This window comes from Amblyraja radiata, chromosome 5 (genome assembly GCF_010909765.2).
Source record: "Amblyraja radiata isolate CabotCenter1 chromosome 5, sAmbRad1.1.pri, whole genome shotgun sequence".
In the NCBI taxonomy this organism is placed as follows: Eukaryota; Metazoa; Chordata; class Chondrichthyes; order Rajiformes; family Rajidae; genus Amblyraja; species Amblyraja radiata.
In genome coordinates, this window is record NC_045960.1 from 59,343,394 (window position 1) to 59,355,593 (window position 12,200).

The following is a 12,200-nucleotide window of genomic DNA, read 5'->3' on the forward strand; positions in this document are numbered from 1 at the left end:
TGGTACTAGTGGACAGGTCATAGAGTGATACAGTGTGGAAACAGGCCATTCAGCCCAGCTTGCCCACACCAGCCAACATGTCCCAGCTACACTAGTCCCACCTGCTTGCACTTGGTCCATACCCCTCCAAACGTCCTATTCATGTACCTGTCTAACTGTGTCTTAAACATTGGGATAGTTCCAGCCTCAACTACCTCCTCTGGCAGCTTGTTCCATACACCCATCACCCTTTGTGTGAAAAAGTTACACCTCAGATTCCTATTATTTTCCCCTTCATCTTGAACCTATTTCCTCTGGTCCTCGCTTCCCCTAATCTGGGCAAGAGATTCTGTTCATCTACCAGAACTATTCCCCTCATGATTTTATACACTTCAATAAGATCATCCCGCATCCTCCTGCGCTCCAAAGAATACCCAGCCTACTCAACCTCTCCCTATAGCTCAGTCGGCGTGGACTCAATGGGCCAAATGACCTGTTCCCATGCTTTATCTCTAACTAAACTAAACAAAAAATATATATATAAGCTCTCCATTGTATCTCTATTCCTCAGCCTTCTAACACTTAATGTTCAGCCATTCACCTTATTTACATTCCTTCACATTTCTACAGTTTAAAATCCAATCACTATTTTCTGTTTATCTGAACAGTACGTTGATATCTTTTTTCAATCTTAATCACACAACCAATCTTTGTATTATCAGGGAATTTCTTTATCATGCACACTGCATTGAAGTTGAACAATGTGTGGTCTTTTTTGACGTCGTATGAGCCTTGATAAATTTTGTTTTAAGATGCCCATTTGAAACGTTTCTAACAAGTGTTTTCCTGTCAGAATGTCCTGGTCCAACCTTCAGTGCAATTTGCCCAATGAGCTGCACAATGACTGGTCATCAATACTACCGTCTCACGCCCGCTGAAGGATCAGGGTGCATGGATTCTGTGCACTTTGTCCACCTGCTACCCATTGTATTGCTGGTACCCTCACCAGGGGCAGACGGAGACTCCAGCTTTGCCTGTACTTACACAGGAGCTTGTTTTTGATTGTTTATTTTGGTTAAACTGAACAGAATCAACAAATGGGAAAAATGTTGTTTGTGTAGATTGTGCAAGTCCAGTTTGTGTAGAACAGTGTGCACTTTAATACTATTCCTAGAGACTCAAGCTTGTTCAGAAATGTTTTTAAGTTGTGAACTTTCCACAGATTGCACCTATGCATTTAACATATCCTAGGACCAAAGCGCACTGACAGATGTAGTCTACACACGGTTAGGTGAACACAAGCATGGTGATGGTGATTCCCAAAATATCTTATACTCACTGGGATTGAATCATGTCTCAGGAAACAAACTGAATGAAGCCACAAAAATAATTATTAACCAAATATTGCCAAAGGGAAAACATTGTAGTATGGAAATATCATCTTGGTACCAGCAGAGAATCCCAGCAGGTTATTCTACTTCTATTCTAAAATAATCTAAAATGTTAACTTTGTACCTCTTTCCACAGATGTGGTTTGTTTCGAGCATTTTCTGTTTTAAACCCTATTTGAAATCCTTTTGTCCTTTTTCTTGCAGGAGAGAAGTATGAATTACACGCAGGAACGGAATCAACTCCAAGTGTGGTGGTCCATGTCTGTGACAGTGAAGCAGAGGATGAGGAAGAACTGAAAAATTCTCCAAAACCAAAAATAATTCAAACTCGCCGTCCTGATCTGCCGCCAGCAGTGTCCAATTGAAATATTGATGCACACTTTTAGTAAAGTATCATCTAGTGCTCTCTGCTGTGGCCATACTCTGGTGAAAGGAACAATGGTCTGTCATTCACAGAAGTATTTGTTTTTGAGCCCCTTCTGAGTTTCTAAGGCGTAACAAAATAGAATGGAAGTGGTTACTATGTGCATGCCTATTTGCTTTCTACAAATTGGTATCTGATCATATCACAAATCATTCATTTATGTTAGAATGGCACTAGTCAAGCCCAGGAATAATTGTAAAGCTTGGCTTTATAATCTCAAGATGAATATAATTAAACTGTTAAGCACATGGTAACCTGCTGTTCTACAATGATTTAGTATAAATGTTTGATCCAAATATAAATTAGGTTTAAAGTCTTTGAGGCATATTGTGATTATGTCTGCTGTGTTCTCTGACTTGTTCGGGAAATGAAAAGGTTAACGTGGTCTGAGTTTTACTTTTTTGGCACTGAATTGCCGATGATGTTCTTGGTGAAAATCCTGTGAGACTATTTGTAGTAAATGTAAATGTTATAGAGCAACCTTGGGGAAATACTAACGTTCGTTTATACCAATGTGCAGTCAATAACATCAGCATCTTCTAATATAATCTTGTGAAAAGATGTAACAGTAATTTGTATTTTTATCACTGTTTTAATATTGATAAAATGTACTGATTGAAGTTATATGCAATATATGTACTAAAAATAGGAATGATAAAATGAATATAGACATGGATAGACAAATGAGCATTATTACGGTTGTGAATTTTCCTATCCACACATCTGCCCAAGATGAGTACCAATAGACCATATTATCACCTGCTGTATTGAAGTTTCCCATTTGTCCTATTACAAGACTGCTTTATGGTCCAATTAGCACAAGATAACCTACTATTCCATTTTATAGAAAATACACAAAAAAGTAGTTTCCATAAATAGAGGATTTATAAACCATTTTGGCATTTTCTCAATGTAACATTTTCCTTTTACTGTGCTATGTAGATTACTAACACACACAGTATACAATCAAGGTGTCTAAATATTAAATTGAAAAAATATGGTCTGAGTTGCTTGATGTTGAAATGACAAAATGCGCTCTTATTGTCCTTGGACATAAGTTCTAGTGATATGGTTAACTAAATGTAAAAACTAGACTAAACATTATCTATTCAACATTTACAATAAGTAACCTAGTATTTTTTCTTGATTCTGCTTTATTTTGAGAAATTCACATATTTAACCAAAGACTGGCAAATTGAGTTAGAAACATTTAAAATAATCAAAATGTTGTGATTTTTCAATCATAGTTTCAGTTTTCATGTAATGCAATATTTTTAATAGTTCTCAATATTAATTGCATAGTTATTTGATTTTATTCTGGATAACCACTTTGTTCAATTAATATTACCTATTATATATAACATTTAACAACCATTTTGCTTATTGTACCCTGCAGCTCTGCCCTTGCTCCCCTTCCCCCTAGTCGCAACAGAAACAGAGTTCCCCTAGTCCTTACCTTCCACCCCATCAGCCATCGCATACAACACATAATTCTCCAAAATTTCCACCACTTTCAACAGGATTTCACCACTAGCCACATTTTTCCAATCTCCACCCTTTTCCGCCTTCCAAAGAGACTGGTTCCCTCCACAACTCCCTGGTTAACTCATCCCTTCCCACCTAAACCACCCCCTCCCCAAGTACCTTCCCCTGCAACCGCAGAAGATGCAACACCTGTCGCTATATCTCCTCCCTCGACTTTGTCCAGGGACCCCGACAGTCCTTTCAGGTTTGGCAGAGGTTCACTTGCACCTCCTCCAACCTCATTTACTGTATCTGTTGTTCAAGATGTGGACTCTTTTACATCAGCGAGACCAACCGCAGACTGGTCAATCATTTCACATAACACTTTAGCTCAGCCTGCCAGAACCAACCTGATCACTTTAATTCTCCTTCCTATTCCTGCACAGACCTTCTGTCCATTTCCAGAGTGAGGCTAAACGCAAATTGGAGGAATCTCATATTTTGCTTGGAATGCTTGCAGCCCAGTGGTATGAATATTGATTTCTCTAACTTCAGGTAGCCCCGGCATTCCCTCTCTCTCTATCCCTCCCCCACACAAGTCACACTAGATTCCATTTTCACCCTACAAACTGCTTACAATGGCCTGTTTCCTTTATCATCATTACATTTTTGCATATCTTTCATTCGTTCTCTATCTCTCCACATCACCGTTTATATCTCTTGTTTCCCTTATCCCTAACCAGTCTGAAGAAGGGTCTCGACCCGAAACGTCACCCATTCCTTCTCTCCAGAGATGCTGCCTATCCCGCTGAGTTACTCCAGCTTTTTGTGTCTATCTTCTGCTTATTGTATATGTCACTGTTTTGTTGGTGTTTTAACGTGTTGCAAGAAATAAGTCTTTCTATTCAATATTTGAATCTGTTACTATGTTATTATGAATATTCATTCTAAAATTCCATAAAGGAAATTTTGATGAGTAAAACATTGGAATTAGATTGACTGGGTACAAAATATCACAAAGGAAATGGTTAAAACATGTTAAAAGGCTACAAAAGAACCAGCAAAAAAATCAACAGTATCAATATAGATGTTAGAATGGTGAATGTTGAAATGTTATAGCCCAAAACGGTCAAATCACATTATAACAAACTTAATGATCGACTCGTGTATTCTCTAAACATGTGAAACACCATTAACTTGAAAAGATAAACGGACATCATTGGCAGTGTTGAACTCCCAGTCGGATAATCTGCCAGGTGCCATTTGAATACAATTCTTCTCAAACTCTCTCAGCTCCAGCTTTCCCTCTAACTTTCCCCAAAGCTGTTTGAAATTGTTGTCGCTCTTCCCCCACAGGAGTCCAATGGATCCCATGGTTGTACCTGGTTTCAGAAATATTCATATTTCCATCTTAAAGGGATGATTAGCTGAGGATAATGAGATGCTTTGCCAAGTGACTGGAGCTTTCATCTATAGTTGGAATATAGAATTGTTACTAACTATTAGTATTGGATATTGTCTGTGTTATTATTTGTCTTTGCCACTTAATGGGTGCTAGTAATAATACTTTTTAACTTAATTGCCTTATATATGTATGTCTGATATTTATCTGATGTTATTTGGTCTGTGCACAGAACTGTGTCTTATTGGTCAAAATGATGGTCATTGTGGCAGAATTGTACCTGTGCTTAGTCTGAAAATTTGCGAAAAGCACACTCTCAAACACAATTTACCTTTGAAAATCCCTTCATTCATTTATAACCCACACTTGGGCACATTCAAAGTTTTGTGATTAAATAATCATGATTAATGTTCATATAAAACAATGATTCATTTAAGTCTCTTTTTAAATATGCTATTTTTTATTGTTTCTGTAACATAAAGCTTTTTCCTTACAGGTAGTTTATTATACATTAATCTGGTTATTAAATGAGCTGTGCCTCATCACTAATCACTCAGCACCTTATCATGTAGTTCTAAGCAGCTTTGGTAGTGATGCCCCTAAGAATGTGTGAAATGCTGGGCAGTCATAATTAATATCACTAGGAATGAAACATAGGGTTTGCAATAAGAAATAACAATGAGACCTTCAGCACTCATTGTCATAATAGAGGAAGTCTAATAACAACCTCTGAAGAGTGCACATATCTAGTTAATTGCTGAAATCCAAATCTTTCTGTAGGTGATTTGTTGCGCCCTCCTTTGCTCTCCCACCACCCACCATATACTGCCCAGGCTGCATGTCTGCACCCTTCTCCAACATCATCATTAGGTCAGAAAAGTAACAAAAAACACGTTATATATTTATGAACTATTCTCACTTTAAAACGCTGATAACATTGGGATTCTTTGCAAAGATTTGAGAGGGTTTTAATGGAAAATTGAGCCATGATTATTGTTTAACAACACCTCTGGCCCTCAATAAATAATTTTATATGTGTGTTTGTCATTCCCTTAGATAAATATTTCAAAATTCCATGGATTTTAAAATAAAAAAAAGTTTATTTTATTTTTTAAAGTTTACTCTTGATATATCATCTTCAACCTTCATCTCATATCAATGTAAAACATTTTATTTCACATTCTGTAAAAAGAAATTTAAAGAATAAGTCAAAAAATATTGCTTTTTACTTCCTGGAATACAATCTGTGAGAATTCTTCATTGTGAATAGTAGCTTAATTTACTTTACGATTTCACTTACTGGATACCAGAGACTGTTTGGAGATGATATCTGACAGTCAATGCAGGAAAAGGTAACATCCATGCAACAAAGATTGCCCGATCTTTGTGAATGGATTTCTTCAAAGTCCAGAATGAGCGTATTTGCTCCACTACTGGCTGCAAAATTCATGCTTGTGTAAATAAAAAATGTTCTTCATATTTCCACATTGTCACATTGTTCTGGATTCTTGAAGTCAGATCTAAGATTACGACATATAATAGGCATGTCAACTGGATAACTATTGTATTTTTTACAGTTGGAGCGCTCTCTTTTCCTTTAATAGTTTAAGGAGTGTGGTAGAATTCGTATTACCAAAACAAATATCATGAAGATAATTTTGATTATTCAAAGACTCGAAGAAATCAATGAATCATCCAGTTATTTTATACTCCTGCAATTCAAACTGAAATTCAGCAGGCAAGGTACAGAACATGAAATCTTGAAGGCATGTGTAAAGATCATGCAAAGTTAGGGAGCAAAAAATGTCATCATTTCACTAGATATAAAATGCGACCAAAATACACAAATTCAAGGTTATGCTTAAAGAAACCCATAACTTTATTTGTAAAAAGTAATCTTGCACAAGGTAATAAGCCCAAAGGTTTTGCTGCAGCCCGCAACACTGAGATTTATTTGGCATGGATGCAGCTTGGCATGGAGTTGCTCACCAATGAAACAATAACCACATTTTTTTTGCATTTATGTGCACCCTTCTCCAGCCTTTTGCTGGTGGATCACTGCTGGTAGGTCTGGTATAAATATAATCCATTGCTGGGTGTGTTGTCTACGAAGGTATGAATAGCACTTTGTATATTTTTTTATGATGACCAACACTGTCAGTATGTTTAAGAAAAAACTGCAGATGCTGGAAAAATCGAAGGTAGATAAAAAAATGTTGGAGAAATTCAGCGAGTGAGGCAACATCTATGGAGAGAAGGAATAGGTGACTTTTCGGGTCGAGACCCTTCTTCAGACTGTTGGTACATTCAGATTACTTCAATTCTGTTCATTTTTCAACCATGGAGACGCATATACATGGGAGTAAGTTATCACCAAGTGATGGAGCACTTTTACCTGTTTCTGAATTAGACCTATCTCTCTCTCTCTCTCTCTCTCTCTCTCTCTCTCTCTCTCCCTGTCTCTCTCTCGTCTCTCTCTCTCTCTGTCTCTCTTCTCTCTTTCTCTGTCTCTCTCTCTGTCTCTCTCTCTCTCTGTCTCTGTCTCTCCCTCTCCCTTCTCTCTCTCTCCCCCTCTCTCTCTCCCCCACTCTCTCTCTCCCCCTCTCTCTCTCCCTCCCTCACTCCCCCATCTCTCTCTCACCCCTCTCTCTCCCCTCTCTCTCTGTGTTGACATGGATAGAAAATTGGTTGGCAGACAGGAAGTAAAGAATAGGAGTGAACGGGTCCTTTTCAGAATGGCAGGCAGTGGCAAGTGGAGTGCCGCAAGGCTCGGTATTGGGGCCGCAACTGTTTACCATATATATTAATGATTTGGAAGTGGGAATTAGGAGCAACACTAGCAAGTTTGCGGATGACACAAAGCTGGGTGGTGGCGTGGACTGTGAAGAGGATGTTAGGAGTTTGCAGGGTGACCTGGACAGGTTGAGTGAGTGGGCAGATGCATGGCAGATGCAGTATAATATAGATAATAGTGAGGTTATCCACTTTGTACACCAGTCACTGAAAGTTGGCGTGCAGGTACAGCAGGCAATGAAGAAAGCTAATGGAATGTTGGTCTTCATAACAAGAGGAATTCTGTATAGGAGTAAAGAGGTTCTTCTGCAGTTGTATAGGGTTCTGGTAAGACCACATCTGGAGTATTGTGTACAGTTTTGGTCTCGTAATTTGAGGAAGGACATCCTTCTGATTGAGGCAGTGCAGCGTAGGTTCATGAGATTGATCCCTGGGATGGCGGGACTGTCATATGAGGAAAGATTGAAAAGACTAGGCTTGTATTCACTGAAGTTTAGAAGGATGAGGGGACATCTTATAGAAACATATAAAATTATAAAAGGACTGGACAAGCTAGATGCAGGAAAAAATTTCCCAATGTTGGGCGAGCCCAGAACCAGGTGCCACAGTCTTAGAATTAAGAGGAGGCCATTTAAGACAGGTGAGAAAAAACTTTTTCACCCAGAGAGTTGTGAATTTGTGGAATTCCCTGCCACAGAGGGCAGTGGAGGCCAAATCATTGGATGGATTTAAGAGAGAGTTAGATAGAGCTCTTGGGGCTAGAGGAATCAAGGGATATGGGGAGAAGGCAAGCACGGGTTATTGATTGGGGATGATCAGCCATGATCACAATGAATGGCGGTGCTGGTTCAAAGAGCCGAATGGCCTCCTCCTGCACCTATTTCCTATGTTTCTAAACTATATATGCGCAAGCTATGTTTCCATTGATTATTCAATTCAATTTTTTTTATCGGGTAACTTTTCCTTAGGGTCCAAGAAATAGGATCACAGCAGAATTGGGCATATTCCCAAAGCTATGCGCATGCCAGATCCATACTCTGCAGCCTTAGTCCAACAATGATTGTGAGCTCTCGGCACTGATTGTGGGTATCGGAGAGTCTCAGAGAGTCCAAACATAATGTGGGGCAGGCAGTTGGTGGGCTATGGGAGGGGAGAGATAAAGACAGTAACTATCTTGGCTTTCAGGAAATAGATGATAAAAGATTGAAGCAGCTTGCATGATACTTGCTGTGGCTGTTTGCTGTCCAATGCACAAAGGAGGCTGATACAGATGTCGAACCCTTAATTGGCAAATGCAATGATACTAACTTCAATTTCATGCATGCACCCTGAACACCGCAACTCCCTTGTGGCATCAGCAAGCACATGTGCCTGCCAAAAATTGATAAAACAAGGATTAACCAGGAATAATTGTTACAGGTTTTGCTCCCCTTAAAGTGTGAGTGAGAATGCACTCAGCTTTCAAAGGGTGTCATTATTCAGTTATGCATGTGAAAGCCAGTCTATTGCCTTCAACTGCAGTCTATTGGTTTTGTCTGGTTACCTGCAAATAAACTTCGGCTGTTGAAAATCAAGGAAAATAATTACTTTCAATGTTTTTTTAAAGGAATAACTATTTTTTGAACCTTTAATCCAATTTTAATTGGTCATGTTTAGAGAGTTCAAGGAAGTGTTTGCATCAGGGACCCAATTTATCCTTTGTTGGATTTGATTACAAGACTGCTGAAAATTGGCTAGGAAGTTCATGCAAGGATAACCAAGAAGAAATGCAAAAAAAGAAAAACTTTGCAAAGAAGAGCTTGAATTTGTGATTTTGTAAAAAAAAAAGTGGCTAAGAATCAGTAGTGCACAATCCAGTTTTAATTAAACTTACATATGCTAACAATCAATTGTGGGTAACATTGGACCAGACATTTCCTGCTGTGATCCATATAAGCAACCTGACCTTTTGCTCAGTGTTAGATATGCACCTAACTATACCAAAGTGCACCACTGCAAACTTCAACATTGTAGAACAATCTCAGTAGAATTACAGACATATCCTGCTAATTCATTTCTTTTTTAAGGTGATTCCCCCACTGACATCATTAGATCTGACTGGCCACCGTTACAAATGACTCCTGGTCACTTAAACAACTTCACATTGTATGCCACAATAAACTGTGAATATTTTCTCAGGCATTTTGCTGCTGACATCTTCGTGAAATTGGTGCCTCAATAATGACAATGACAACACTGGCACCTGTCTATTACTGGTGCATTATGTGCATAGTACGGGCATTGAGACAAGGGACATAGGGTTAAAAGTAAAAAAATATGTTCCTCTGCAAAGAGACTACTTCTGCAGACACCACAATTTATCTGTACATCTCTGATGAATAGCATATTTGCAGGCTCTATATTTTGAGGCAGTCATGACTGAAATATGTGGCATGAATTCTTCTACTTCTCAAACAATCAAGGTCATGCTGACCCAAACTTATTAGGAAATGCTATTGTAGCGGTTTCTCTCAATTTGTTGCTCACTTCAGCATCCGAGAGAAAATGAAGGAATGACATAATCTCCTTTGATTTCAGTGAGTAGAAAATGCCATCATGGGCACTGGGATTTGGTAGCATTCCTGGCATCCCAGAGAGGACTCCCATGACGAACCCAGAACATTATTATTTCCACTCCCTCAATATGCAGTTAGTTGTGATAATCAGAAGAATTTCTTTAGGATAAATATAATGATTGCAGGGAGCACTTTTTCATCCTGAACGAGTCTGGATTGGAAGACATTTTCAGCAACCAACACTTCACTGAGCGATGATTCCTGTGGAACAAGGCACAATCTCTGCTTCTATGGCTGCTCAGCTTATTGTGTTCCCCAGTTACATTGGCTGGGTGCAGATACATGAACTATTGTGTGGATACATGAACTATTGTGGTATACCTCAGTACCAGACCAAAGTGCCATTCTATTTTTCAAAGGCAGACAAAAATGCTTGAGAAACTCAGCGGGTGAGGCAGCATCTATGGAGCGAAGGAATAGGCGATGTTTCAGGTGGAGACCCTTCTTCAGACTGATGTGAGGGTGGGGGGGAAGGGGGGGGGGAGAAAGGAAGAGGCGGAGACAGAAGCTGGGAAGGGGAGGGGAAGGAGGGAGAAAGCAAGGACTATCTGAAATTAGAGAAGTCAATGTTCATACCGCTGGGGTGTAAACTACCCAAGCAAAATATGAGGTGCTGCTCCTCAAATTTGCAGTGGGCTCACTCTGGCCATGGAGGAGGTCCAGGACAGAAAGGTTGGATTTGGAATGGGAGGGGGAGTTGAACTGCTGAACCACCGGGAGATCAGGTTGGTTATTGCGAACTGAGCGGAGGTGTTGGGCGAAGCATTCGCCAAGCCTGTGCTTGGTCTCACCGATGCAGAACAGTTGACATCTAGAACAGTGGATGCAATAGATGAAGTTGGAGGAGGGCAGGTGGACCTCTGCCTCACCTGGAAAGACTGCTTGGGCCCTTGGATGGAGTCGAGGGGGGAGGTAAAGCGACAAGTGTAGAACATCCTGCGGTTGCGAGGGAAAGTACCAGGGGAGGGGGTGGTTTGGGTGGGAAGGGACGAATTGACCAGGGAGTTACGGAGGGAGCGGTCTCTGCGGAAAGCCGAAAGGGGAGGAGATGGGAAGATGTGGCCAGTGGTGGGATCCCGTTGGAGGTGGCGAAAATGTCGGAGGATTATATGTTGTCATATAACCTCCGACATATAATCCTCCGACATATAATCCTCCGACATTTTTGCCACCTCCAATGGGATCCCACCGCAAATTGGAGGAGCAGCACCTCATATTTTGCTTGGGTAGTTTACACCCCAGCGGTATGAACATTGACTTCTCCAATTTCAGTTAGTCCTTGCTTTCTCCCTCCTTCCCCTCCCCTTCCCAGCTCTCTCACAGCCTACTGTCTCTGCCTCTTCCTTTCTTTTTCCCACCCCCACATCAGTCTGAAAGTCTCGACCCGAAACATCGCCTATTCCTTTGCTCCATAGATGCTCCCTCACCCGCTGAGTTTCTCCAACATTTTTGTCTACCTTCGATTTTTCCAGTTCTTTCTTAAACATTCTATTTTTCTAGATGACATTCTGCATCAGTGTGGGAGTATCTTGCAAGCAGATGTGTCGTCTTTCCAAGGGCGGCATGGTGGCAAATTAGTAGAGCTACTGATTTACAGCGTCAGAAACCTGGGTTCGGTCCTGATTACGGGTGCTTGTCTGTACGTGACAATTGCTTGTTTTTGAGCTTCCCCCAGTCTAGTTTCAGTAAAAACACTGAATCAAGCACTTGAAACATCCTTTTCTTCCTCCAGTGATTTCAAAGTTGGGCACTAGGGTAGGTCCTTTCTTCTTCCTTTCTGATGGTAGTTTCAGTTACTAGGGAGCGGAGATACTGAGTATCAGTGTCAGTTCATCCTGCTGGTCACCTTTCCCTGGGGAGCTACATTACCTTTTGCTGTCTTCTTCCTGTTCTTAGGGGTCTGTGCATTCTTTTACCTCACTCCCCAGATAGTCTCTCGTTGATATACTGTCCTGCGGGCACAAACTCAGCAATACATTCTTAGGGTGGACAGCAAAACAATTTCTTTCTTTATTTTCCTTTTAGTGAAGAATATCTTCCACATCCCAATTAACTCGTTTCCTTCCTCACTATTCCCATAATTTTTAACGATCGTTTCTATACAGTTTATCCCGGTTAAATACTTTATTCCC

At 40.1% G+C, this 12,200-nt stretch overlaps 1 protein-coding gene across 3 annotated transcripts in view; it reads left to right on the forward strand.

The window, feature by feature from the left end:
* Positions 1 to 2,876, forward strand: part of rcan2 (regulator of calcineurin 2) — a 297,762-nt gene extending 294,886 nt beyond the window's left edge. For all 3 annotated transcript variants that reach the window (XM_033021323.1, XM_033021324.1, XM_033021325.1), the window contains one exon: positions 1,575 to 2,876. In XM_033021323.1, the coding sequence (XP_032877214.1) occupies positions 1,575 to 1,735 (161 nt within the window). In that variant the 3' untranslated portion in view covers positions 1,736 to 2,876. The remainder of the gene's footprint in view (positions 1 to 1,574) is intronic.
* Positions 2,877 to 12,200: the final 9,324 nt, after the last annotated feature.